General features: G+C 40.4%; 1 protein-coding gene across 6 annotated transcripts in view; it reads right to left on the bottom strand.

Annotated features, from left to right (window-relative positions):
* Nucleotides 1–26,556, bottom strand: part of NF1 (neurofibromin 1) — a 220,448-nt gene extending 193,892 nt beyond the window's left edge. For 4 of the 6 annotated variants that reach the window (XR_008425115.2, XM_053910986.2, XM_053910985.2 and 1 more), the window contains exon 1: nucleotides 26,156–26,556. Coding sequence is in view for 5 of the 6 variants with exons in the window: in XM_053910986.2 (XP_053766961.1) it covers nucleotides 26,156–26,215 (60 nt within the window). In the remaining variant the exon portion in view is untranslated. The remainder of the gene's footprint in view (nucleotides 1–26,155) is intronic. The other 2 variants (XM_053910982.2, XM_053910984.2) reach the window with 1 other exon arrangement.
* Between the last annotated feature and the right edge of the window lie 114 nt (nucleotides 26,557–26,670).

The raw sequence follows: 26,670 nt of genomic DNA, 5'->3' as shown, positions 1-26,670 counted from the left end.
AACAGAAATTCGTATATATTGCTGGGGGGAGTGTCAACTGGTTTGATCACTTAAAAAACAAAACAGTTTGGACTATCTAATAAAGCTGAAAAAGCCAACATCCTTCTCTTCCAGGATATACAAGGTCGGTCCAGAAAGTATCCAGCCATGTAATGTGAAAAATAGAGACATTTACTGAAGAAATACAAGACACAAGAAACATGGTAGTTAGGACAGTGACATCTCAGTCCCCTTCAAAGTAGGCACCTTGGAACCTCATACATTTCTCCCAGCGTCTCTTCCACTATTCAAATCATTCTGCAAAATCCTTTGTTGGAATCACCATCAGCTGCCCCGTTGTATTTTCCTGAATCTCATCAACAGTCTGAAATTTCTGCCCTTTCAAAGGTGATTTTAGTTTTAGGAAAAGCCAGGAGTCACAGGTTGCCAAATCTGGGCTGTAGAGGGGTTGGGTCACCTGGATGATTTGACGTTTTGCCAAAAAACGCTGCACAAGACGGGATGCATGGGTGCACATGTTGTCTTTCGTGATAAAGCTGCCAATCACCAGTTGCCTATAGCTGCAGCCATTTCCATCGTATTGCATCTCTCAACCAACAAAGAACACTGAGTAGTACTCCTTAATTGTTTGACCTGGAGGAGTGTACTCGTGATGGACAACATCTTCACAATCAAAAAACACAGTTAACATGGCCTTGATCTTGTGACTTTGCGGTGCCTTCCCTGGGAGTGGAGAACCAGACGACTTTCACTGGGATAACTGGGCCTTCGTTTCAGGATCATAGCTGTAGACCCACCATTCATATCCAGTTATGACTGTCTGGAGGAAATCTGGTTCATTGGTAGCAGTCTGAATCAAGTCATTAGCAATTGCAGCATAATGTTCCTTCTGCTCCGGGTAGCAAAAGCTGCAGAATGAATTTTGCTACAACACAGTTTACGCCAAGATCCTGTGTCAAAATCTCAGACAGTTTTTGGAATCCCAGATCAGCCTCTAGTTCTCACACCATCAGTCACTGATCTTTGATTGCAGCCCGTACACGTTCAGAATATGGATCACTTTCAACAGATTCGCAACCATCTTTGAAGCGTTTGTGCCACACTTTTATTCATGCTGTACTCACAGCATTGTCCCTGAAAGCTTTCTGAATCATCCAAATAGGAATGTTCAAGCTTAATGCAAAATTTGATGCAGATCATTGCTCTGCTCGCTCAGTCATTTTGAATGCGACGGCCACACAGTGCACATGCTCAGTGAACGGTGTCTACCACCCCACTGACGAGTACAGTGAGGTCGTCACTGTCCACGCATATTCCAGTCCATTCTCCTTGGCTGCCAGGTGACACCAATGTGGCACAAACCGTTCCCATTATATTAACAGTGCTGGGCTTTTTGGGACAGACCTCGTATAGTGCACAAGAGATGTGTGCAAGAATGTTCATTAGCAGCCTTTGTGGTAACAGCAAAAGCACTGTAAACCTTCCAACTGTCGCTGACAGCATGTATAAACCAATGTGGCATATTCGGATGATGAAATACTCTAGCAGTTAAATGAATTAACTACATATAACACCATGGAAGACACTGAAAAAAACTTAATGCTAACACAATAAATCAGAAAAATATTTACAGTATTACTCCATTACATAAAGGTAAAAAACAGGCAAACAAAACAATACATTTTAGGGAGCGATACTATAAAGTTAAGAAAAAACTTTCATTACAATTCAAGATAGTGGTGTGGGGATAAGGAATGTGATTTGGACTGCACAGGGGTTTCCAAGGAATTGGTAACATTTTACTTCTTAAACTGAATTTGGAAGGACAAGTGTTCATAGCATTATTTTTTTAAGGATTTTATTTATTTATTTTTAGAGAGAGGGGAAGAGAGGGAGAAAGAGAGGGAGAGAAACACCGATGTATAAGAAAAACATCAATGTGTGAGAAAAATATCGATTGGTTGCCTCTCGCACATCCCTTACCAGGGACCCGGAATCAAACTGGTGACCTTTGGGTTTGCAGAACAACGCCTACCTCACTGGGCCACACCAGTCAGGGCCATAGTATTATTTTTAAACTATAAGCTGTACAAACATGTTTCATATATTCTTGTACGTTTAAGTTTTACAACACATTGTAAGTCATAGATAAAAACTACTAGACCGGGAGTGTTAAACTCATTTTCCCCGGAGGCCACATCAGCCTCATGGTTGCCTTCAAAGGGCTGAATGTAACTGCAACTCCTTAACAGTTAAGGAGTACTTTACATTTATACAGTCCTAACATTATTTCAGCCCTTTGAAGGCAACAGCAAGGCTGATGTGGCCCCTGGTAAAAATGAGTTTGACACCCCAGTATTAGGCAATACACGCAAATATAGGCTTCATGAAGCACTGTTTGTAAAAGACGAAAAAACCTGGAAATACCCATATTTTGCCATGTATAATGCACACTTTTTTGCCCAAACATTTGAGGGGGAAACAAGGATGTGTATTATACATGGGTAGTACCTGAAATACCTTGAATATGTTTTTGTGATTTGCAATTATTTGTTACATAAAATGTCTTGTACCACAATATGTTCAAAAATAAATGCTAAAATTCCTTTATGATACAAAAAAACAAGTATCTACATAAATAAATTAAAAAACCAAAAAATTAAAACGAAAAATTTCTGTCTTACAAGTTTGGGAAGAAAACGTGGGTGCGCCTTATACATGGGAGCACATTTTGCACAGCAAAATGTGGTGAGCTAAGTGTTCCTCAGTAGCAGAAACACATACACTGACGTTTACACAATGGAGTATTATACACGCCGTTAAACTGAATCAACTAAATGTGCATGTATAAACAGGAATCGAATCTAAAAATGTAATAGGTTTAAAAAGGCAAATGTAGAGAAGAATATTTACTCTTTATGTAAAAAGTTAAACTGTAATTGTTTTATGGACACACACATATGTAATGTATAAAAACGGGTAAACAAGGCAGAAAGAGTACAACTTCAGAACAGTTGGAGTAAACTCTCCACAGGGAGCACTGGATCAGGGAGGACTGCGAAGAGAGCTTCATCTGTAACTGCAATCTTTTGAAAATTTGATAATTAATAATTTCAAAAAGAAATATCCTCCCTCAAAAGAAATCTATGGATATACACTCATTCTCTTCCTCCTTTCCTCCTTCTCCAACATACACACATGCACACAGAGAGAAAAACCAACCATGGAAGAGGAAAGAAAAACCTTGCTACTTGCCACTATCTGACAAGTTGGAACATTCAATCTTCTAGCTCTTGCTTTTTAAGATGTACATAAATTTAGCATCTGACAATGCATTAAAAGTGGTTCTTGAAATATTATCCTGAAATATTATCTCCACAATATTTCAGTTCACATTCAATGCAAATATCCAGAACAGAGCCAAACGCTGCTATTCCTGACAACTAATAATCACAAGCTATGATTTTCTCATTTCATAGAAATAAAAAGAAATAAAAACCCAGCTACAGAAGTTGATCTACACTAAATTGAAGGTATCCATTGCTGAGCTGACAGAGATACTTTGATGAAATATTACATATAGTATCATTCCCCTCACCAATGTGAACATAATTACTATGCTTTATTATTATTTAAAAATTGTGATGATTTTCCCTAAAACTGTTGATCCAAGAACTTCAAACATTAAATTTTTTTCAAAACAGCCAAATGCCTAGACGTCACCAGCCTAATCTAGAAGATACTTCCCCTACCTTAAGGAAATCTGGCCTGATTTCTGACTCTCAGTTATTGGCGGATAAATGACTCTTTTGAAGTCTCATGTTTTATCTTAAAAAGAGATGCAAATAATGCATTATATTAGATAATAAGCCATGTTTGTTTGAATTTTTTAAATCTTTTTCTAAAAAGAATTTCAGTAAAATCACGTTCCAAAAGACTGCCCCAAGTATGCTGAAGTGCCGGAGCCTGGCTCAGCAACTCGACTGCAGCTACACCTGCCTAAGCGCTGGTAATTCATGCAGAGTTTACAGGGCTAAATACCGAGTAACTCCCACATATGAAACCCAAAAGAGAAAGGAAGAAAAATAAGTGCCCCTTCAAAAATCACTACTGCAATAAAACACAAGAAGTTGGTAAAAAAAAAGAAAAAAAAGATGTTTAAAGTCTATGAATTATTTGGGCAATGCTACTGATGAACTTTGAATATGGACCATGTATTGAAGAGAACAGTATCGTTACTAATATTAAAAGTCCTGATTTCAATAACCATACTGTAGCCAAGAGAGGCCCTTCCTCACTAAGACAGCCTGGCCCATTCAGGAGTACTTAGGCACATGATGGCTACAACTTACACGTGCAAACAAACCGGTAGGGAGAAGAGAGGAGGGAAAGGGGGGACAAAGGGAGATGAAGGGAGAGGGAGGGAGAGAGAAGAAATAATAAAACATGAAACAAATGGAGCAAAATATAAATAACTAGTAAACCTAGTTAAAGAATAAGGAGCTTTTATACTATTGTTGCAACTTTTCTGTAAGTTTTAAATTATTCAAAAATTTTAACAGTATGTAAGTGACACTGATGGCCCCAGAACTCCAAGGTCATTTTACCTACAATTTGCCCCCAGGTCATCATTTTAGCTAATATTTAAATTACAATCAATTGTGAAAATTATTTTCCTAGCAAATTTTTTAAAAAGCCGTCTTATCAAATTTCTGAATCTTTTCTAGCTATGTGAAAAAACAATGCAGTTGATGTTAAAAATGAAAATAGATATCCAAACAGTAGAGTCCAAGTGGGTACAGCTAAATGTCTATGGTGTTTACCTCTGGGATTCAAATTTTCAAGAACATATTAACAAAATATACTAGCGCAATCCACAAATTGTAAATTAATAAATTCAGAGCTGCAGAAATCAGTCAGGGAAGGAATATTCCAATCCAGGCTTTCCTTCCTTCCTGAGGCAGAGAAAACAGTTTCTGAATGGCAAAGATTCCATGTGCTAGTTGTAGTGTGACGTCTGCAACAATCTAAACGCATCACAAGGAGAGGCTTTTCATATAACACAGTTCAAGCACCTGACACTGTGCTTGGTTTACAACTTAACTTAGTTCATGCCAGAAGCCTGACCTATTTAGTCATGTACTCCAGCCATTGGTTACTATGAGGCTTAATAAAAAAAAAAAATTCATTCATTAAAAAAGAAGATATAGATCAAATTAAACTTGGAATCATCACAAAGAAGATAAAGCCAACAGAAACTTAGCTCCCATGCTTAAGTCCTATATATTTCATATTGAGATGACCCACTATAGTCTACTTTTAACTATTTCTTCCCCCTGCCAAAATGATTCCATTATAGTCAATCAGGAAAATAATCAGTTGAAATTATAAAAATATATACTTTCCATAACACATTCATCTTCAATTTATCTAAAAACTAATATGCAAGTTAAAGTATAGAGGTTTAAATGCTCTTCAGTCCATAAGTAGACAACAACTTAAGAATATAAGGAAGTAAAATTAGACACTTGAGCCAACAGTCCCCCTTCAAGCAAATGAAACAAAGAACTCCTTTCACAGCGAAAGTAGTGCAGGAATGGGCTACGGACCTTGGGACTCCCTGGTCTTACCGAATACCCCGTCACCCGGAAGCAGCTGGTCTAAGAGAATAACAGAATGGCCTGCTGAAGACTTGGTGACAGTGCTAGCCGGAGCAAATCCTCAAATATGTGCTTTGAGTCAACAATCAATATACATTACTGTTTTTCTCATAGCCAGAATACAAGTGTCTGAGAATCAAGGGGTGTACAGAGACGTGGTTTCTCTCCTTGTTTTCCCTAAAAACCCCATTAGCATAACTTTTGCTTCTAATACCTACAACTTTGATATCTGCTGAATTTGAGATCTTCGTTCCCAAGGAAAGAATGATTTCACCACAGTTCACTGAACTGGAAGCTGAAACTGTTTCCTGATCACGTGGGCTTTGTGCCATTAGATCAAGATTTTCAGCCTCAGCACTACTGACATTTTGGACTGGGTAGTTCCTTGCTGCTGGGGCTGTTCTGTGCATTGCAGGATGCTTGGCAGCACTCCTGACGTCTACCCACTACATGCCAGAAGCACTACCCCACACAGTCATGTGAATTAAAAATACCTCTAGATAGTGCCCACTGTCCCCTGAGAAACAAAACTACCCTCAGCTGAAAACCACTGCACTAGCCCCAGCTCAGTTGGTTAGAGTGCTGTCCCATACACCAAGGTTGTGGATCAGGGCACATTTAAGAATCAACCAATGAATGCATAAATAAATAGAACAACAAATCATTGTTTTTCATTCTATCCTTCTCTCTCTTTCTCCCTCTCCCTTTCCCCCTGATCCTTCCCCTCTCTAAAATCAACAAATTAAAAAAAAAAATTTTAAACACTGTACTAGATCAACAGGCAGGGGTGGGAGACATTCGACTAGCTGATGTAATTCATATGGGGGTTACCTAGGAGATACTCAACTACTGCTACATAAGGACAGGGAGGACTGTCTGAAACCCTGAGGATTCTCTGAAATATCTCTTATACATGTGTAATAGTAAAAGTTCTTGGAAATAACACAGAGCAAGACCACTGAGAATTCATACTCTTCACTAACAAAGGTTTGGGTTACCCCACCAGCTGAGGTCCTGAAGGAAGGTAAAGGGAACATGGAATGGGTAGAAGAAAGTAGTTATAAACTGTAAATCTCTCAACTAGTTAACCAAAACAAAGTCTACAGCAGTGACACATTATTTTCTTCTTTGCTTACTTTAGAAGATTTTAGGTGAGTGTTCAAACCAATTTCTTCTCTCTTCTCAATGCATTATACAAATGTATTAGTAAAGGTTAGCTTTACAACTTAGTCTTTAGGTAGCAGGCTAGTCATATGGGACTATGAATTTGAGGCATAATACATAGCCTAGAAGTGGAGAGAGGGAATGTCACCCAGAGATGGATTCAATGAATATTGGACCTTGGCTCTTAGATTTGGGAAGAGATGAATGACATCTTCATTTTTACAAAGAAGATTTCCATTTTCTTAGGCAAAAGCATAGACTATTTGCCTTCTGTACACAAGATCAAACACCTGTATAAAGGCATGTAAGGCTGCTGAGTAGCCAAAGAAGTAGACTGTGCCAATTGCTAAGTTGCTCTCTCTCATGTTCACACCTATCCTTTTGTACTTTATTCTCTAACGGTGGGGCTGCTGTGCAAACTACACTTCTCTTTTTGCCAGGTGGCTCCTTATTAAGGCTCTGCTGAGGGTACACCAAGGAGGTATTGTAAGACTAGGAAAAGGACAAAGGGCTTGATTTTTCCTGTAACCTTCTGGTTCCTATAAGCATCACCCTAGCTGAATTTTTCTTTACAATCTAATAACAGAAAGGCCCCTTACATGTATTCTAGTTTCTAGAAGTCAAGCAGAGAACTAGGCTGTTAAATATGATTAGCTGATTTCTGTGAGATACAATCAAGATTGTCATTAAAAACAAATAAACAACAACAAAAAACCCCTTATGGCCTCACTAAAAAACAAACAAGATCAACAAACAAAAATCAATGTATTTCTATATATTAGCAATAATCAGACACTGAAATTTAAAAGTATCTGTTAAAAGCCCTGGCTGGTGTGGCTCAGTGGATTGAGTGCCAGCCTCAGACAACCTACAGAATGAAAGGTCACAGGTTCAATTCCCAGTGGGGGCACATGCCTGGGTTGAGAGCCAGGTCCCTAGTTGGGGGCATATGAGAGGAAACCAATCGTATTTCTCATACATCGATGTTTCTCTCCCTCCCTTGCCCTCTCTCTAAAAGTAAGTAAAATATATGTTTTTTAATTTTGTTTTTAAGTTGATTTAAAAAGAAAATATCTGTAGCCCTGGCTGGTATGGTAGCTGTGGTAGGTAGATTGTGTGCCTACACGCAAAACAAAAGATCGGTGGTTCAATTCCCAGTCAGGGCACATGCCTAGGCTGCAAGCCAGGTCCTCAGTTGGGGGTGTGTAAGAGGCAATCAATGTATATCTCCTGCATCAATGTTTCTCTCCCTCTCTTTGTCCCTCCCTCCATCCCCCCTGTAAATAAACAAACAAACAAATAAATGAAATCTGTAAAAAAATTTTTAAATATCTCTTAAAGTGGCAATCCTCCCAAAACTAATCTGTAGCTCAACACAATTCCTCTCAGAAAAGGCTTGCAGAAGTTGACAAACTGACCCCAAACTGTACATGGATACGCAAAGGATCTATCCTAGCTAAAACCACCTTGAGAAAGAAGAACAAAGTTGGAGAATTTCCGATACCTGTCTTCAGATTTTACTATTAAAAAATTAAGCTATAATAATCAAGATTGTGTGAACTGGCAAAACAACAGGCATATAGAATTTCACCAGGTACAAAAATTAACTAAAAATAAATCAAAGACCCAAGTTGTAAAACGTAAAGTTTCTAGAAGAAAACATACGACAAAAAATGTTTGTGAATCCGTTAGACAAGTTTCTTAAATATACAATCAATAACATTATCCTTTTTTAAAGAAAAATTGATAAATTGGGCTTCTGCAAAATTAAGAACATCTGCTTTCAAAAGACTTTGAGAATAAAACAAAAAAAGCCAGAAACTGGGAGAATATATTTGCAAATCACATCTCATAAAGAACTTGTATTCAGCATATATGATAAACTCTCAAAACTTAAGTTAAAAAAAAACCAATTTTTAGAACATGGGCAAAAGATCTGAATTTATACTTCACCAAAGAAAACATTCAGATGGTAGAAAAGCACATGAAAAGACGCTCAATATCATTAGTCATTAGGGAAATACAAATCAAAATCATAATGACATACCACTTCACACCCACTAGGATGGACATAATTAAAAAATTTTTAAAGAAAAATAAGTGCTGGCAAGGATGTGGAACAACTGAAATTCTCATGCACTACTGTACAAGGGTATAATCGCTGGGAAAACAGTGATTGGCAGCTTCTTAAACAGGGGGCCTCTGCGGGGACTTGGGAGGTCTAAAGAGTACAGACCTAGGTTCTTGGTCCCCCAGGGAAATGAGGACTTGATTCAGTTCCCCAGGATAAACCTGAAATCACTCCCTATTAACTGGGACAATGGGGTCCTGTCCTCAGGAGCTGGGAATTTTGTTGCCCCCTTACTTCCCAAAGCCAGAAAGAGAGGTGGCATGGGGCAAGCCATTGTGGGGTTAGGGGAGGGTGTCCCAGAGGTGGGAGGCCAGAATCGTCCATGTCTTAGCTCTGCCCTGAGTAGCCCTGCATAAAGCCCTTGCCCTGTCTCCTGGCATCCTTCTGTGTCGGGTTCTAATGCAGAGTCTGAGACCCTCCCCCACCTCCCCCGACTGACTGTCTTGGGTCTGTCCTGGACCCTACAGCAACCACCTCACTGGGGGTGCCCAGCTCCCTGGGGATCCAGTGTTCACTTTCCCACCTCCCCCTGGAAACTGGAGGGTTATTTTTGCACAAACTCCCCAGGGTTTGGGGAACTCTGACAGCAACATGACAATTTTTTAGCTGTTTTCTTAGCCAATACACCCAGCTGCCATTAGCTTGGCTCTTAAAGAGCCAAGGCCCTTTTCCTGCCATCCAGCAGTGAGGCTTTCCACCTGGTAGAAGTGGCTTTGGGGCTTAGAAAGGGAAGATCCCATAAAAATTGGGGTTTCATACATCCCCTGTGTCTGCAGCTACTGGAATCATGCAAAGGTCTCCCCCCAGCTGGGCCTGGGAAAGCTTTAGGGGGCCAAGAGAGCTGTGCACATGGGGTCTGTCCCCTCACTCTACATCAGGCACCTTATTATTGGGTTTTAGTGAGCTGGGTTTACCTACTGCTCTTCTGGAGCCTGTTCAGGAAGACTAAAAAGCTTCCTGGAAAGAAAGGGCTATGGAGTGAGAGGGGTCAGGGAAAGGAAGAGAAGGCCAGGAGCGAGCCACTGCACGTTGATGTAGGGGTTGGGGGTCAATGACTACCCGAGACTTGGTTTTACAACGATCTGTACAGGAATAAATGCACCTAAGCTACCCCCCTGCCAAAAAAAAAAAAAAAAAAAAGTTAAACATATACCCACCATATGACCCAGCCATTCCAGTCCTTTGTATTTACTCCAGAAAAAGTATATATCCACACAAAGTCATATACATGAATCTTTACCACAGCTTTATTTGTAGTAGCTAAAAACTGGAACAACCCAAATATCAACAGGTGAATGGAAAAAACAAATGCTGACATACAGACTGAGCAAAAGAGTTCCTACCGATGGGATGAAGGTAGGAGTGGATTATGAGGACTGAAGGAAACTTCTGGGTGATATATGTTCATTGCCTTGATTGTGGCGATGTTATCACAGACTTGTAAGTATATCAAAACTCATCAAATTGTACATTTTAAGTACATGCACTTTATTTCTTATATGGCAAGCGTACCTTAGTAAAGCTGTAGAAATTCTTATTCTAGTGTAAAAAATAAAATTCCTAAAATAAAGTTCCTAAGAAGTTTCAATAGGCCTGACGGCTAGGCCAGTGTGGCTCAGTTGGTTGGGTGTCACCCGCAAAGCAAACTGTGTCTGCTCGGTTCCAGTCCAGGGCACATGTCTGGGTTGCGGGTTTGGTCCCTGGTCGAGGCACATACAAGAGGCAACCGATCAATGTTTCTCTCTCACATCTATGTTTCTTGCCTATACTCCCTCCCATCCCCTCTCTCTATAAATAAACAAACAAACAAACAAAATCTTTTTAAAAAATTCTTGAGACATGTCCCTTCTTAAAGAACTTTCTTTGGTAATTCTTATAATAGAGACCTGGTGGTGATTAAGTCTCTCAGATTTTGTCTAAAAACACCTTTATTTCTGAAGGATATTTTTGCTGGGAATAGAATTCTAACTGGGCAGTTTTTTCTTTCAATACTTTAAAAATGTCTTTCCGTTGTTTCCCAGTTTCAACCACTGTGTTCAAAATGCAGTCATCAGTTATATTATCGTCACTTTGAAAGTAGTGTATCTTTCTTTTTTCCTTCTGGTTGCTTTTAAGAGTTTCTCCTTGTCTCTAGTTTCAACAGTTCAATTAACATATGTGTAAGTGTACCTTCCTTTCTATTTATCCTCTGGGCTTTGCTAAACCACTTGAATCTGTGGGTTAATGTCTTTCAACAGGTTTGGAAAATTTCTTAACACTATTACTTCAAATATCTGCTTCCACGCTACTCTCTCTTCTCTATTTCTGGGTCTCCAATCACACATTGTTTGACTTTTTAGTGTTCTATATATCTCAGGTTCTATTGTACCTTTTCCATTCTTTTATCTTCCTGTGTTACAAATTGAATATTTCCCATTGACCTGTCTACAGGTTCTTTAATCTTGTCTTTTGTGGTATACAATCTGCTACTGAATCCATCCAGTGAATAATTAATTTCGGATACTGCGGGTTTGTATTTAACATGCCAGGCACTGTAATAAGCCCTGGGAGTAAAGCAGTAAACAAGACAGACGTAATCCCTGCTCTATTGGAACTTAAATAGTATACATTAAATTGACCTGTTTTTCCACATTTTTAGAATAATAATGAATAGTGGGACTTCCAGTCAGGATAGCGGCATAGATAAAAATGCTTCACCTTCTCACACAACTACAGCAAAAATTACAACCAGACTACACACAAATATGACCCAGATTTGTCAGAATATCAAGCTGTTTGGAAGTCCAATAACCAAGGATTTAAAGAAGCCACATTTGTCCAGACAGGTAGGCGGTGCAGAAATGTGGAGACGTTCGAAGAGGTGTGGAGAGGCATGGAGATGCATGCAGAGCAGCAGAGGCGCAGAATGGGCGGTCCCGCAATCAGGTGGGGTGAACAAAAATTGTGAGGGATACCTTGGGAGCGAGGGATCCCAGACCAGACCACCCAGCCCAGGGTCCCACCACCAGAAAGAAAAGTCCCCAAAACTTTTGTCTATAAAAACCTCAGGGGCCCTGGCTGGTGTGGCTCAGTGGATTGAGTGCCAGCCTGTGAACCGAAAGGTCACTGGTTCAATTCCCAGTCAAGGCACATGCCTGGGTTGCAGGCCAGGTCCCCAGTTGGGTGAGTGCAAGAGGCAATGGATTGGTGTTTCTCTCCCTTTCTTTCTCTCCCTTCCCCTGTCTCTAAAGGTAAATAAATAAAATCTTCAAAGAAAAAACAAAAACCAAAAACAGAGGGGGTTGGGGCAGAAGAAACTGTGGGATTCTTAGGAGACTCCTCTTAAAGGGCCCACAATGGACTTAGGACTAACGCAGACTCACTCCCTTTGAGATTCAGCACCAGGGCAACAGCTGGAAGGGCACCAGTGCCACACGAGGAGAAATTGAAGTGACTGGCTACAGAGCAAGTGCCAGGAGACAGCTCCCTCCCAGGCAAAATTCCAGAGGCCAGGAAGCAACAATGTCCCCTTGCCAAGCCCTCCCCCACGAAGAGACACAGGCTGCCCTACCCCAGTGATTACCTAAGGCTCCTCCCTACACAACTTACAGGTGTGCTTTTCTACAATGGGCCACGCTACTAAGACAGGGAGTCAAAGCAGCTCTACATGATACACAGAAAGAAACACAAGGAGGCTCCCAAAATGAGAAGACAAAGAAATATGGCCCAAACAAATGAACAGAACAAAACTCCAGAAAAAGAATGAAATGGAGATAGCAATCTATCAGATGCAGAGTTCAAAACACTAGTGATCAGGATGCCCAAGGAATTCACTGGGTACTTCAACAGCATAAAAAAGACCCAGGAGGAAACAAAGGTAATGTTAAGTGAAATAAAGAAAAATCTACAGGGAACCAACAATAGAGGGAATGAAGCTAAGAATCAAAGCAATGATTTGGAACATAAGGAAGAAAAAGGCATTCAATCAGAAGAGCAAGAAGAAAAAGGAATTCAAAAAAATGAGTAGAGAATAAGTCGACTCTGGGACATCTCCAAATGTACCAATATCCAAATCATAGGGATGCCAGAAGGAGAAAAGGAACAGCAAGAAATTGAAAACTTATTTGAAAAAATAATGAAAGAAAACTTCCCTAATTTGGTGAAGGAAATAGACATACCATTCCAGGAAGGACAGAGAATACCAAACAAGTTGGACCCAAAAAGGACCACACCAAGACACATCATAATTAAAATGCCAAAGGTTAAAGATAGAGAGAGAATCTTAGAAGCAGCAAGAGAAAAGGAGACAGTCACCTACAAAGGAGTTCCCATAAGACTGTCAGCTGCTTTCTCAAAAGAGACTCTGCAGGCAAGAAGGGGTTGACAAGAAGTATTCAAAGGACCTACATCCAAGATTGCTCTATCCAGCAAAGCTATCATTTAGAATGGAAGGGCAGATAAAGTGCTTCCCAGACAAGGTAAAACTAAAGGAGTTCATCATCACCAAGCCATTATTATATGAAATGTTAAAGGAACTTATCTAAGAAAAAGATCAAAAATCATGAACATTAAAATGGCAATAAATTCACAACTATCAGCAATTGAATCTAAAATGACAAAAACTAAGCAAATAAGCAGAACAGAAGAGAATCATAGATATGCCAATCATTTGGAGGGTTACCAGCTGGGAGGGGGGAGGGAGAAGGGGAAAAATGGGTGAAAAGGTGCAGGAATTAAGAAATACAAATTGGTAAGTACAAAACAGACAGGGGGATGTTAAGAACAGTATAGGAAATGGAGTAGCCGAAGAACTTACATGCACCATCCACGGACATGAACTAAGGGGTAGGGGATCGCTGGAGGGAAGGGGGTACCAGGCAGAGAGGGGCAAAGGGGAAAAAATTGGGACAACTATAATAGCATAATCAATAAAATATACTTAAAAAAAACAAAACTCCAGAATATGTCTTCCTGGTGAGAGTTCTCCATTTACTCTATTAGGCAAAAAGGATGAGAGGCTGGCCGATCATTCAATCCATTCAGGGACTGCACTATGTGAGAGCTATCTTACAGTAAGCCACTGCTTCACCCTTTTTCTTTAGTCTGTGTCCAGAATCAGCCATCTGCTTCTCCCCTAAAAAAGGGCTCCTCTATCTCCGGAATTTTAATTCATCTAGTCCTCATCATTTCTATAACCCTTCAATATTTTTTAATTTTTTATTTACTAATTTGAGAGAGAGAGAGAGAGAGAGAGAGGGAGGGAGGGAGGAAGGGACAGAGAGGGGGAAGGAGGCAGAGAGAGAGAAAGATGAGAGAGATATCAATTTGTATTGTTCCACATATTCATGCATTCGTTGGTTGATTCTTGTATGTGCCCTGACGGGATCAAATCCCAACCTTGGCAGATCGGGATGACACTCTAACCAACTAAATTATCCAGCCAGGAAAGTCCTCCAATATTTTTTTTAAATAGGGTTTTAAAAGTTCATCTAGTTTTTTTCTGTTTGCCACAGTAGTATAGATGACTGTGCTGTGACCTACTACCTACTACCCAGAAACTAAAGTCTCCCTGCGTGTCATACGCGTGATTCACAAACCCAGCTTTATGGAAAATGACCTGGGGAGATATTTTAACACTGCAACCCATTGTCCATACCTCTAGAACTCATAGGTGTTCAGTGGGAACAGGAAATCTGTACTTTTAATAAAAATCTTAAGCAATATAGTAGAGCTGGCGTATCTACAGAAACTAACTTGCCTGCACCAGTTGGTCCTCCTCTCCCCTCCAAGTTCAATATTTATAGGAACATTTAAGAAAAAAACATATGCTATATACAATGGGCAAATTGATAGAAGAGTATAAAAATAGTTAAAAGTTCAGAGTAACTAAAAACTTTAAAGATAATATGTTAAATAAATATTTAAAGGCTTTTAAAACTATGTTAAGAAGAAGAGGAAGGTTATGAACCACTAATTAGAGTATATGGTTTAACACCAACAAGAGATTAAAAGCAGAGCTATTCGATTCAATTTTACTTCTTGGTCTAGCAGAAAATAAAATCTTCAAATCTGACCACTACTGAAAGCCATCAGCTTAGATAAAGCTTAACAACCCCACTTGGCATTATCTGAATTCAAGTCTCCATGAATTAATTAATCCAAGGGGACAGATGAAAATTAGACATGTGATAAGAGACATGCACTCGGCGAACTTTCAGAAGTCATGACAAACCTGGCAGGATAACAGTGCGTAATTAGGACTCGGGTGGGGAAAGGGGAAAGATGCTTTCGGGGCTATGGACTTCATGTAATGTCAACATCCAAGTAATTTTAGACTGATTATTCTGCAGAGGACCTCTTAGCACTTAGAGAAGGAGCATCTACTCACAACAATGAACTCCTACCTGTATAAAACATTTTCACTTTAAATTGAGAGTTTACAAAGTACCTCCTTACATATCAACCTCACATCTTTGTAGGAAAAAAAGCAGGTAGTGTTATGTCCCCTCCTAACCCACACACAAACTCTTCAAAATATTAGGAATCTAGGGCTCAGACAGCTTGACTTGCCCAGGTTAACTCATTCTACTTTTTCTTTCAGGAAATTTAGACTCAAACTCGAGTTTTCTGATTCCTAATTGAATACTGTTTTCATCTCACACAGCTCCTGAAGTCAACATGAGTTAAGAGTAAGTCATGCTGTGACGGAAGCGGGTATTATGCTAAGTGAAACAAGTCAGACAGAAAAAGACAAACACCGTATGATTTCACTTACACGTGGAATCTAATGAACAAAATAGAAAACAGATTCATAGATACGGAGAATAGAATGGCAGTTGTCGAGGGCAGGGGGTTTGGAGGGCTGGTTGACAAAGGTGAAAGGATTAAGAAGCACAAATTGGTAGTCACTGAATAGTCACAGAGATGCAGAGTACAGCATACGTAACGTAGTCAATAGCATCAAGATAACCACGTATGGGGCCAGGTGGGTACCTGAAGCAGCGGGGGAACCGCTCTGCAAAGTACATAAGTTTCTAATCACTTCGCTGTACATTTGCATCTAATACAGAATAATACTGAATGTAAACTGTAATTGAAAAATTTAAAAAAACATTTAAGAAAAAAGAAAACAAGCAGCAAAAAAAGAGAGAGAGAGATAGAGAAAGAAGTAGCAGTCATGCTGAAATGAGATGGCGACTGGGACTGCTTCGCAAAGACGGAGAGGTGCTGGGCAGGAAATGGGTAGGAGTGTGGATGAAATAAAACTGAGTAGAAGCTGGGTAATGGCTACATGGGGATTCATTCACTATCAGCTCTCTACTTTTGTATACGTTTGAAATTTATAATGAAGCTTAAACAGACATGCACACACATGCCAATTAACATTCTTTGATAGGTTTACTGTCCTGGTAGTCAGATGAACACCAAAAATATAGTGCGCCTGAAGCCTGCATCTTTATGCCGTTTTTTAATGTCTCCCATAACACCCTCATGTACAAAAATATTGAGAGAAAAAATTAAAAAATGGAATGTCTGAGTATTGACCACCATTGCACCAAGAAGCAAATAACCAGCACAGGGAGATGTCTTGAAATTATGTCCTATAAGAAATGGTTGAGTGTATATTTTTCTGGGGGGAAAAAAACCTAGGGAGTACTTAAGATTTGTCTTTAAATATTTTTAAAGTAAAAGGACAAACTTATTCGGAAGAGTTACAGAGGACAGAATTAGGAATAATGAGAAGACTGAAGGAGGCCAAATCCCACTTTTCAGCTCTTCCCACTCTTCCTCACAGCTCATGACTCATGTGCTGCTCACCAACACACCTCGCCACAGTCACCTACCAACTTTCTAGACACTTTCCCCCATCACCAAAGCAATTTGGATCCTGGCTCAGTTTCTCCCCAGCCTCACCTCCACCACCATCTGGGTATCTTCATCTAGGTTAATGTTGCCTGATAAAACACAGAACTCCCAATTAAATTTGAATTCAAATAAATGAGTAATTTTTTAATATAAATATATCCCATGCAATACTTGAGAAATACTTACACTAAATATTTATTCATTGTTTATCTAAAATTCACATCTAACTGGGCAGCCTGTATTTCTATTTGCTTAATCTGGCAACCCTAATCTAGGTGACTTCAATGTCAAGGTGGAGCACCCATCCAACCTCTGGTCCTCAATGTTCCTCGATCTCCTCAATTCTAGTAACTATGACCATACCAAAGATATGGTCTCCAAATTCAGTTGTGTCCTTAATACTGCCTACTCTCTCCTATTCACCCCAACAGCTATTTATTATAAATCACACCCATTCCTTCCTTCTCTACCATCTCAGTCCCTAATTCCACCACCTGAATTTAGATCTCTTCTACCACCTATGGTACCTCATACAATCATCTGCCTTTATTATATTCCTCAATCTTTCCCACTAAAGGATAAGCCATTAAGTGAAATTATATTCACCCAAAGCCTTCAAAAGAGAGTTTAAACCTTCCGGAATGGCACGGAAGACCCCACAAGATTCACAACTCAACCCAGGCTTCGCTTCTGCTGACAAGGGCTCCCTAGCCCCCAGTCTAAGGCAAGCGCTACTCTTGCACAGTCCCAATGTACTCTACACCTCTGTATTCAGCATTCTTGTTGGCTTTCTCCCTTACTAGACTTAGGTTCCCTGAGACCAAGAACCATGTCTCGTCTTTATTTTCCCAACATTTAACACAATGCTTGGCATCTACCACAAATAGTAGACATTTAAATGTTTACTAATCTAATAAAACAGGTAAGTCTCAATTTCAGGGAAGAGTTTCTAATAATTACAATTCTACTAATGGAATGGGTTACCTTTAGATGGATTATCCCTGGTCACCCTAAGGGCAAAAGAACATGTTCAATACAAAAAATTCAAAATTTATTTTTAAAATATTAAGTAAAAATAAAAATTACATATAATCCCTTAAATTTTTTAAATATAAAGGAAAATTGATCATACAGGCAAATGTTCAGATTATACTGTCATGCTAAAAGAGCAGATATAAAACAATGTGTCTCACTCGGTTCCAACAACCTGACATTAATAACAGTAGCTAACATTTACTGAGTTCCTTCTATGTGCCAGAAACTGTGCCACATGCTTTACATACATTTCCTAATTTAAATCTCACAATCATCTCTGTGCACAAACTAACAATAGTAACTGACCCTGTTTCACAGGTGAAGAAACCGAAGCTTGAAGAACTTGAGTCTTGACCAAGGGCTAGTAAGCAGTGGCACAGCCTGAGCCCCAGAATTCAAATCCAGGCAGTCTGATTGCAGAAGGAGCACATTTAATTACATACACCAAAATTGTAACTGTGGTTTTCTCTGAGTTGTGGTTTTATAAATGATTTTTACTTATTTTTTGTGATTTTGCAGCATTTCCATAATTTTACATAAACACGAATTACCACTGTATTTTAAAATAAATGTTCAAGTAGAGGTTGGACAATCATCTGCCAGGACTATTGCAGAAGTGGATTTAAATAATCTCAGATTCCTTCTAACTAAGGATCAATTAGTGCCTGGAATTAATTTTTTCAATCACAGGACTGGCTCTTTAAAACATCGAACAAAAACCCATCCATTTTAAGAATTATAAAGGTTTTAGAATGTCAGATCATATTTCTCCTGTTTTATAGGTAATAAAACAGCTCAAAATTTAAGAGATTTACATAACATTGCAAAGCAGTTGTGTCAGGGCAGAAACCAGAGCACAGGCCTTTGTTGGCAACAGGTGACCAAAACAAAATCTCTCTCTCCCACTCCCAACTGAAAATTCAGGTATTAGAAGCCCAAAACTGAAACATAACAGGAAATACAAATGCTTCTGTCCCCCCCTCAGTCCAAAAGGAAGAAGACCTGCCTGGAGCATAAAGGCAAAACATTTTCCCAGCCCTGAGCAGGGACAGAAGGAAAAGGCACTGCAAAGACAGGAGAATTGGAAAAATACTCCCAAGACAAATGACTTGAGAGGAAAAGAAAAACAAATACCCAGAAACCCAACAGGACAGGGCACTCAAATACTAGCAAAATTTAAAAGACTGCCTCAAATTTCATCAAATCCTAAGTGGAATGTTCTTAAGAGTCTGAAAACCAACTTTACGAAACTGGACTGTGAAATGCCAAGATAAAATAATGAAATAACTACATAATATCATATTTATAACTGTGTACACTCCTATTGGTATTCTCACAAATTTTACTCTCTCACCTTCAGGAGTCAACGCTCCTCACCTAAAAATCTGCAGTGAGTACAATGCAATGTTATAGAACTAAATAAAAAGGGAAGCAATGTTACAACTTCCTCTAACAACCCAAGAAACTTTGATAAAGTGAAAAGAAGAACGATAATGAAATCAAGGATATAATGTTCCCCTGTGTCTATTTCTAACACATAACCAATCATAAACATTTCCGGACACTCTCATATGAACATAAAAGGTAAACTCTAACATCTCATCTTTATGTGAAGAATCAAAAGATACATTCCTCACTTTACATATTTATGCTATCTGTCCAGAAAATAGTTTTTTTTGTAAAGCTCCATTTATTGAATAGTTACTGCTCTAAGGATTAGGATACCCACGTTCCTGTTTAAGTTCAATTAATCACATGTCATGTGACTGTGAACAGGTTATTTTGCCTCTCTAGTTTTATGTTTTTCCTCAAGCAGAGTCGAATACTACTCGATAGAAAAAATCCTGCACAGGATGATACTCATGGTAACAAGTCTTTATGACTAACTTTATGGCTTCCTTTCATGTCAAAGATTCATACCTAAGACACTAAACAAGCCCATGATGGGAGCAGGGCAGGAATTATCCCATTTTACAGATGAAGACATAAAAAGTTGAAGTTCAGAGAGGTTAACTGACTTGCCCAAGGCCACGCCAAGCGCTGCAGTCAAAAGCTCTTTGCACTATTCAATATTTAGGACGCTGCCGTCACAAAGCTGAGGTGGTGAGAGCTGTTCTCTCATGCCCAAATACTATGAAGACTACTCAAGGAAAGCTGTCAACAATTAAACAGAGAAAGTTCACTTAAGATTGTTAGGAGCCCTAATTACCCACAAGACCATTATCTGGGTATAAAACTATGATTAACAATAAGCTAAAAGTTCTTTAGGTAAGTTTCTGAAAGTCCCACTGTGTACTAAATTAACTGCAGGCCTCTTGCCCTAGACAGAGCACCCTGCTCGGAGGACGTGGAGGTGGGGGAAGGATTTCACCAAGAAAAGGTAAGTTCTCTGAAATTCAACAGGGTAAGACACTCAAAGCTATAAAACATGAATAGGGGCAGGCAACAGCTTGCAGGCTGTAGCGACAACCCTAAGCCAAACCAAGAGAGTGCCAGGCTGTGGTTTAAAGAAAATATGCAATCTGGAAGTCTGCACCTCAAGTTACTGCTACTGCAAAGTAATTAGTGCCATTTATAGTAAAAATATGTAAAGTTTTAGAGGATAATTCCAATTCTTCATTTCGATTGGATGGGATTCCGTATTAGCTTGGGGCTTTCTTGTCTCAACAGAAGCTCTTTTGATGATACAGTGAATGGCTCAAAAACCACACTCAGAGAACCAAATAACATAACTATATTATCACAGGCGTGTAACTCCTGAAGTGATCAAATAGGCATATATACCTAAAGAAATTAACACGAGGGCACTATCAATTCCAGTTATTTATATTCTACAATGTTAACATTTCCTTCAGCACAACCTGAGAGCGCTCTGCTTACTGAAGGCTCTGCCATAGAGTACGATACACACCTGAACAAGTTACTGGAACCTTACACTGAATTCACAGTCACTACAATAGCAAACACCTTAATGTTTCTATTCTTCAAGGTCAAAACAAAGTCTCATCTTTCTCTCTCTACCCCCCAAGAAAATGGGGAACTCTAAAAGATAGATGAAATGCCAATGCTTTTATACATACAAGTCAATCCTCTGCAAAGAGAGAGCTTAAGACACCCATATCCGACTTCGGTATTGATTCTCGGCCTTTTAACAGTTTAAGCTGACCACAAACCTCCCCTTCTATTTCTTCTATACAACACTCTCCTTTAAAAAAAATAAACAAATAAGCCTTCCCATACCTCTTACCCCTTGTCTTATACACAGACACAAAACCCCTGATGAAGAATGGCCTGAAGCCTAAAGAGCACATGTGCAAAACCCGTTTTTAATTAATACACTGTTCACCCATAAAGCATGTTGTTATAATGCAACAATACAGTCTGTATAGAACCCCACAACCCCGAATTTGAAAGGCAAAACCAAACATGCCCCATAGCGGTCTGAGTAATTTAAAGAACAAAGATGCAAAACTAAGGCATGACTACTTATTATATCACTAACCTAAAGATTCCTTTAAGGACAAAATTCTCCAAGCTAAACACAATCAAAAAATAATAAAACAGCAGATTTTAGAACCTAATGTCCTGTTAGTCAAAAAGTCAAATAAAAGGAAGTGTAGGAATGTTTAAAATCTAATGTAACAATACTGCTGGCCCAATTCACAGAACACCTTATAACACTTTTCTATTACACTTCCCAAATTTGAAGACCCATATTATATATTGTACATATGCCACAAATTAAGATGATAAAGCAAGAAAACAGATTGTGGACATCCGTACGTTACAAAAGGATTTGTTACCGTGACACGTTACCTGAGTATTTGTTATGAATGCTAAAGCAAAGCATGTGTCAGCCAAGGCACACACATAGCAGGGGGCTATCCAGAGACCAGTCAATCCCCCTTATTTAGTGAAAACACAATAGTCAGTAAGCGGTAAAAAAATGTACAAATCTTACATTTGATCAATTTTAAATGTTTCAAAGTATTTCACTTCCATTATCCTGTCAGACGACTGTAAAAAATTTTCCTTACGTAGAGACATCACTAAAAATAAGTGACGCGTCTGCGCTGGTGGGGTAGCTCCACTGGTCAGAGCATCGTCCCGATACAACAAAGCTGTGGGTTCAATCCCCAGTCAGGGCACATAGAATCAACCAATGAATACATAAATAAGTAGAAAAACAAACTGATGTTTCTTTCTCTCTCCCTCTCGAATCGATAAAATATATTTTAAAAAAATAAGTGAAAAATCTAAGACCACAAAGTTAATCAGATCTGAAACCTGATCCAAAAAACGTGTTAGCTCTGAGGGAGGATATGTAAATATGGACAAGTTACTCATAGCTCCTTAAAAAAAAAACAGAAAGAAACTATTCCTAGTTAAAATACCACTTAACTTATAAGACTTAGACTATTATTAAAACTAAATTAAAATTTGGTTATTTAGTAACTATAACAAAGCCAATATTACCACTTATTTTAGCCAGTCTACCTTTCAACCAGGAACCGTGTGAAAAACATTCCGTCAATGGCACACTGTATGCCCACAGGTATGCTGGGCACTGGGGCGACTGCAAGTGAATTCAAACACAGGCTTCTTGCTTTTCAGAAAGTTTACACTCTTACTTGATAAAAAGATAGAGTAAGAAAAAAAACAATGCTAAACTCTGTTCAACCAACCCTTCTGAGGGGGGAGAACCCCTCCTGGGAGGTTCTGCAGAAGCCCAGGTAACACGCACACCAAGTGAGACTGCAGTGAGTTTAGGCCAGGAGGACTTCATGGGGGAAATGAGCCTGAACTGCACGTTGAAGGATGAACAGAAATCAGAAAAGCACAAAGGAGGAATGAAAGTGGTCAGGGTCCGCATCAACAAAGGCTGAGAGAAGCAGAACCGAGCAGAAGGGACTGAGCCAACCTGCCTGGAAGGTAGGTGCATGCTGAGGCATAAAGAGAAATAGTTCAGTCAATTCAGTGGGGTCAGCTCCCTCCCAACAGGCTGATGTGGCTCAGGGAGATGCTGTTAAAATATTAACATCCTGGAATATTTAAACTAGAAAGAGAATCTTAGAGATTTTCTGGACAATTCTTTTCTGACTGATGAGGAAAGGAAATTAAATCTAGGATGGTTAGAGAGGTAATGGACAGAAAGAAGGACAGAGGCAGGGGAAACTCAGACCCCTGCTTACGAACCCCAGTTCAACAACAGACAACATGGCACGGTGGAGAAAGCGCGTCTGCCCCAAATCAACGAGAACATCAATACCCGAAGCCCCGCAAGCACACCACATACAAGATAGTATCGTCTTGGAAATTAGAGGAGACTGATTTCCAGGGGTAGTGGAACACCACTGTGGCATTGCAGTTGAGCAAAAACCACTTTTTTGCCAGAAGGAATCACTTTCAAGAAAACAGCAATCCAGAAAGCAAGCAGAGGCAGAAGCTAGTTTTCAGAGTTATAAAGGAAATGGGTGGATAAACAGCAGAGGCAGCAGGTATCTGGCAACAAAAGGAAGAAAAAAGATTGAGCCACAGAGAGAAGGCTGTAAGACCAACCAAATGTTTAAGACAAAAGAAATCTCAGTAAGTTTGAAGGTGGAGAGAAAGGAGATCACACAGAAAAAGACTAAATAGATGCTAGATAAGGCAGAGGAACTGAAGGAGCACAGAGAACCAACTGAGGACCAGCTGAAGAACTTTTTTTTTTTACAAAAGATGAGTTCCAGAATAAAAAATAAGCATTTTTCCTTACTCACCCTTTGCCCAAAGAGTTATTCATTTTCAACTACTTTATAAGTCCTTATAAAAATGCCAGACCAGGCTTTAAGAACAGGGCTATGAGATTTTTTTTTTTTAAATCCAAGACAGCTTCAAAGTTTTACAAATCTATTTCTTTGGCCAATTAACATGTGGCTTATAACTTCAAAGACACTTGCCATTTTATACTGTGAATTTTACACCACATATTCAAATAGTCTGATTCGCATTCAATTTACAACTAATACGCTATTGTAACAAATCAAAAATCAGAGTTTATTCTCTATAATGTTATTTTTGTGGGGCATTTTATGTACTGTTTTTACCTGACAAGATATGGAAAATAGAAGTAATTAAATGAACATATTTATAACACATCAATTGGGAGTAGCTTTTTTAAATTTCTTAAAAAGAAAAAGAAACCTTCATTTAACTACAGTTTTCCTTTACTCCCATTTCAGAAGCAAAGCTCAACAGAGACTGGTGGGGCATGGCTAGGTGGGGCATCTAAGAACAAGCTAATTTGTTAAATAACCCAGCTAGTGAGCCACAATTTAAAGATACACACCCAAAATTTCCCAATTTCCACTTGGAAACTTACTGTTGAGCATCATAAAGACAGACTAAGTATATGAGTGATACCTTCAGCTGTCTAGCTGCCGACCTTTGTAACTCCCATTTCCCTAATTAAGGAAGTAATCACTTTTAAAACTGGTTAAGTTTTGGGGTTCTGCTATGTGCCTGTTTATCAAGTTTTAGTCTTTTCTATAAAGTTTTAAGTCTAATGTTCTGTCAATATTACAATCCAATATATGTGGTAACATTTTACTTCCTCGGGTAGATTCGTAGTATAGTTGGTTTAAATGCTTTTTGGTCTGAAAGCAGAAGGATGGGTGAAACAATTCCTTCAAGTCTCTGATGCTTTTATAATTCTATTTTTTTTAAATATTTTATTTATTTTTAGAGAGGGGAAAGGGAAGGAGAAAGAGAGGGTGAGAAACATCAATGTGTGGCTGCCTCTCACATGCCATTTGCCCTAACTGGGAATCGAACCCACGAACCAAACCGGTGCTCAATCCATTGAGCCACACCAGCCAGGGCTATAAATCTATTTTATCTATGTAGTTTCTTCTCAAATTTCTTCTCAATTCCTCTGCCTATTCCCAAATATCTTTTAGGTAGTCAGAAACACTATGAAACCTGTAAGGAAATGTTTATGGATCAAGTAAAAGTGGAGCCCACTCCCCCTTCGATTCAGCTCCCATAATCAGTCTGATGATTATACATAGTAAACAAAACAGATTAACTCAATGTTAAACAGTTCCCTCATCACAGAAAGCCCGCGGTAGAACTGCAGCTGCAAAAAAAAAAAGGCATCCCTTTAAACCATTCCCAACTACCTACAGCAATACGAAGTTAAACTAATTCCCATTGACAAAAGGCTACAGTAGGCATTCATTCTGATCAGCCCTAGGATTTACTGTGTGAAGCTCGGGCAATAAGAAGGCACCTCCCCAAGCTATGAAACTCTTTTTTTTCCATCCCACATAGTCTTAATGAAAGTTCTCTTGTCAACCAAGAGGTGCCCCAAAACAGTAACAAAACACTAGTAGAATGATGGGCTCTAGGACCACATCCCAGCTGTCTTTGCTCTCTGTTGTCAGGGGCTCAGATGCAGTTTCCCACTTGGCCTTTCGCCCTTCTTCCCTTACTCCCCAAGAAGCTCACTCAAGAAAGCAAGAGTAACAGTCTCAGACACCTGGCAAAAGTAAAGGGAGAAACTGCAATTATCAAGGCAGGAAAAATGGGAAAAATATTTCAGAAGCAGGAGGGATCAAGAACCATGGTTGCCACTACAAACGCCAATGTAAAAGCCAGTCCTGTCTCACGAGGACATGGGGGGACGCCCGTGTGGGCACAAAAACGCGTATTGTGTGTGTGTGTGTGTGTGTGTGTGTGTGTGCACTTAAGCTCCATGAGACGACGGAGCAGAAAGTAAGAAAACCTGTGCTGTCCCTAATTTCTTCTACTCTTCCCCCTCCAAGAGAGGAAGCTGAAGGAACTGGGGGAGGGGCGGGGTGTTACCGTTCTCCTATTGAGGGTACACAAGACGGGCCCTGGGGTGCCTTCAGTTACTCACCCCCAATTGGGAGGTCCACTGAGGGAAGAGGGAACCCCTAAATGTTACCCACCTTCGTTCAAAAAGAAAAGTAAGGCGGGAATGATTAAATCCAGATGGAGAGCCCCAGAAAGCGCCCCCAGGTCACTCATCCTTATTAGCAAGCGGATGGGCTGAGATAATACGGATAGAAGGTCGGGGCGGGGGGGGGGGGCGGCCAGGGAAAAGGCCCCACTCCCCGACTTAGGTGGGAAGGAGAGCCCGACTACCAGCGGTCCCCCCCTTCCCCGCACTTCCCCCTAGGCCACCCCCACTTGTCCCCCCTTCCTTTCCTCCAGCGCCTGAGGCAGCCGCGGGGGAGGCGGCTGCTCCTTCCTCCCTCGCCCACTCCGTCCCCACCCCCACACCGCTCCCACCTCCCGCCCGCCACGGGCCCGTTACCTGATCGTCGAAGCGGTTGACCACGGCCTGGACCCATTCCACCGGCCTGTGCGCGGCCATGTCCTCCCCGCGGCCGGGGGGTGGCGGAGGGACGGGGCGGCCGGCGCCCAGAGCAGGGAAGAGGGCGGGGAGCGGGGGCTGAGGTGAGGGAAGAGTCGAAGAGAGGGTCTGAGGAGTGCAGGCTCCGAACGTTCCCACGGGGGTGGGGATGGGGGGCCTGCGCCAAGCCGGGAGGGGGAGAGGGGAAGGGGGCGTTGGCGAGGAGGCTAGGGGGAGGGGGGCGGGGGAGGGGGACCCGGGGAGGGGAGGGGACCTCTTGGTCGCTCTCCCCACTAGCGCCGTCTCCCCACAGCCATCACAGCCCGAGACGCCGCCATGACACCCCACCGGAAGTGGGATCCTTTCCACCGCCCGGGGAGAGGGAGAACCAGCGAGCTTGAGATAGAGAGCGGCTGGGAAAGGGGAGGGGGAAGCGAGAGGGAGGGGGGCCTGCCGCGCATGCGCCCGCGCCGGCC

The sequence above is a fragment of the Desmodus rotundus genome, chromosome 9, assembly GCF_022682495.2.
Source record: "Desmodus rotundus isolate HL8 chromosome 9, HLdesRot8A.1, whole genome shotgun sequence".
NCBI lineage: Eukaryota > Metazoa > Chordata > Mammalia > Chiroptera > Phyllostomidae > Desmodus > Desmodus rotundus.
Note: the sequence above shows the minus strand (reverse complement) of the source record. Positions and strands in the feature narration are given on the sequence as shown.